This window comes from Arachis ipaensis, chromosome B08, assembly GCF_000816755.2.
Source record: "Arachis ipaensis cultivar K30076 chromosome B08, Araip1.1, whole genome shotgun sequence".
In the NCBI taxonomy this organism is placed as follows: Eukaryota; Viridiplantae; Streptophyta; class Magnoliopsida; order Fabales; family Fabaceae; genus Arachis; species Arachis ipaensis.
This window is the reverse complement of record NC_029792.2, coordinates 13910790-13912047: the sequence shown is the minus strand read 5'-3', so window position 1 is coordinate 13912047 and position 1258 is coordinate 13910790. Positions and strand designations below refer to the sequence as shown.

The window sequence follows — 1258 nt, the reverse complement described above, 5'->3', positions numbered from 1 at the left end:
TATCTCTCTTGATTTTTTTTATCTTAAATTTGATGTAATTTTTTAATAAAATATTTATTATAAATATTTAAATAAAATTATCATAAAATATAAATACTAAATACTATGTAATTATATTATGTCTATACAAAAAATTAATTTTGTAAAAATTTTTGGTGAATGAGAATAATTGGCAGAGTTAAAAGTTAAAACAATACATGAGTACAGAGTATAGAGTAGGTATTAATAAGTAATAAGTAGAGTACGTGTTTGAGTAGTTTAATTTGCATTTTTATTTTGTTACTTTTTATTTTTATTTTTATTTCTCTAGTTAATAATAAGATGTATTTTTGCTGTGTTAGTTAAGTTTTTCTAAAATAAAAAATTCCATTTTAAATTTTCAAATTTCAAAATAAGTTACAGCGAGATTCAAGATTTCAAGGCTTTATGCACTTTGCCATTTTTTTTGTCATCATGGATTGTGAGAATGATTGTTCAGAGAACATCAATGTAACTGAACTTCCAACAATAACACCGTGGAATCACTCTTCAGCAAATGCTCCTCCTTGTGATCAAGAATCATCACATCCAATATTTTCAAACAGAGGCATGGATAATAGCAAAATTTCCTCCGGCGGCTGCGGCAGATTTAATGGAGACCTTCATTGTTCTTCAATAAATCCTCTTTCCGTTCACGAATCAGATCCAAGTTTCCCAAACAGAGGCATGAACAACATGGATGGATTCCATGGAGCAAGTTATGACCTTCATTCTTTTTCAGCAAATGCTCCTCTGCCGCGACAAGAATCAGATCTAATTTTCCCAACCGGAGGCATGATGAACAGCAACATGTGTGGCGGCGGCGGATTCAACCGAGCAAGTGACCTTCTCTTGGTGGTGTCAATGTACGCAGAGCCAACAAAGTCGGAAATCATAGCTCTTGCTAAGTCCGCGATGGATGAATTGTCGAAAATAGCCCTGGAAGGGCAGCCTTTGTGGGTCCCGCAGAAGGACAAGAAGTTCGAAACGCTTAACGATATCGAGTACTTGAGGCAGTTCGGTGAGGTTCAAGAAATTGAATCGATGAAGGAGATTATGAAGCTTGTTGAGGTTGGACAAGAAGAGTCTTCTTCTTCCCAGTACTTGTTGCCAACGGTTGACTCGTTTCGAAGGGAGCTTGTTCCGTTATCTCTCAGTGGAGTTCCCAAAGAAGCTCTTCAAACTGAAGCTTCACGTGATATGGGGTACCTTGAGATCAGTTCCACCAAACTTCTTCACT

The 1258-nt window shown here is 35.8% G+C and overlaps 1 protein-coding gene across 1 annotated transcript in view; it reads left to right on the top strand.

The window, feature by feature from the left end:
* Positions 454-1258, top strand: part of LOC107610570 (homeobox-leucine zipper protein ROC2-like) — a 4784-nt gene continuing 3979 nt past the window's right edge. The window contains exon 1 of the mRNA XM_021108127.1: positions 454-1179. Within this exon, the coding sequence (XP_020963786.1) occupies positions 454-1179 (726 nt within the window). The remainder of the gene's footprint in view (positions 1180-1258) is intronic.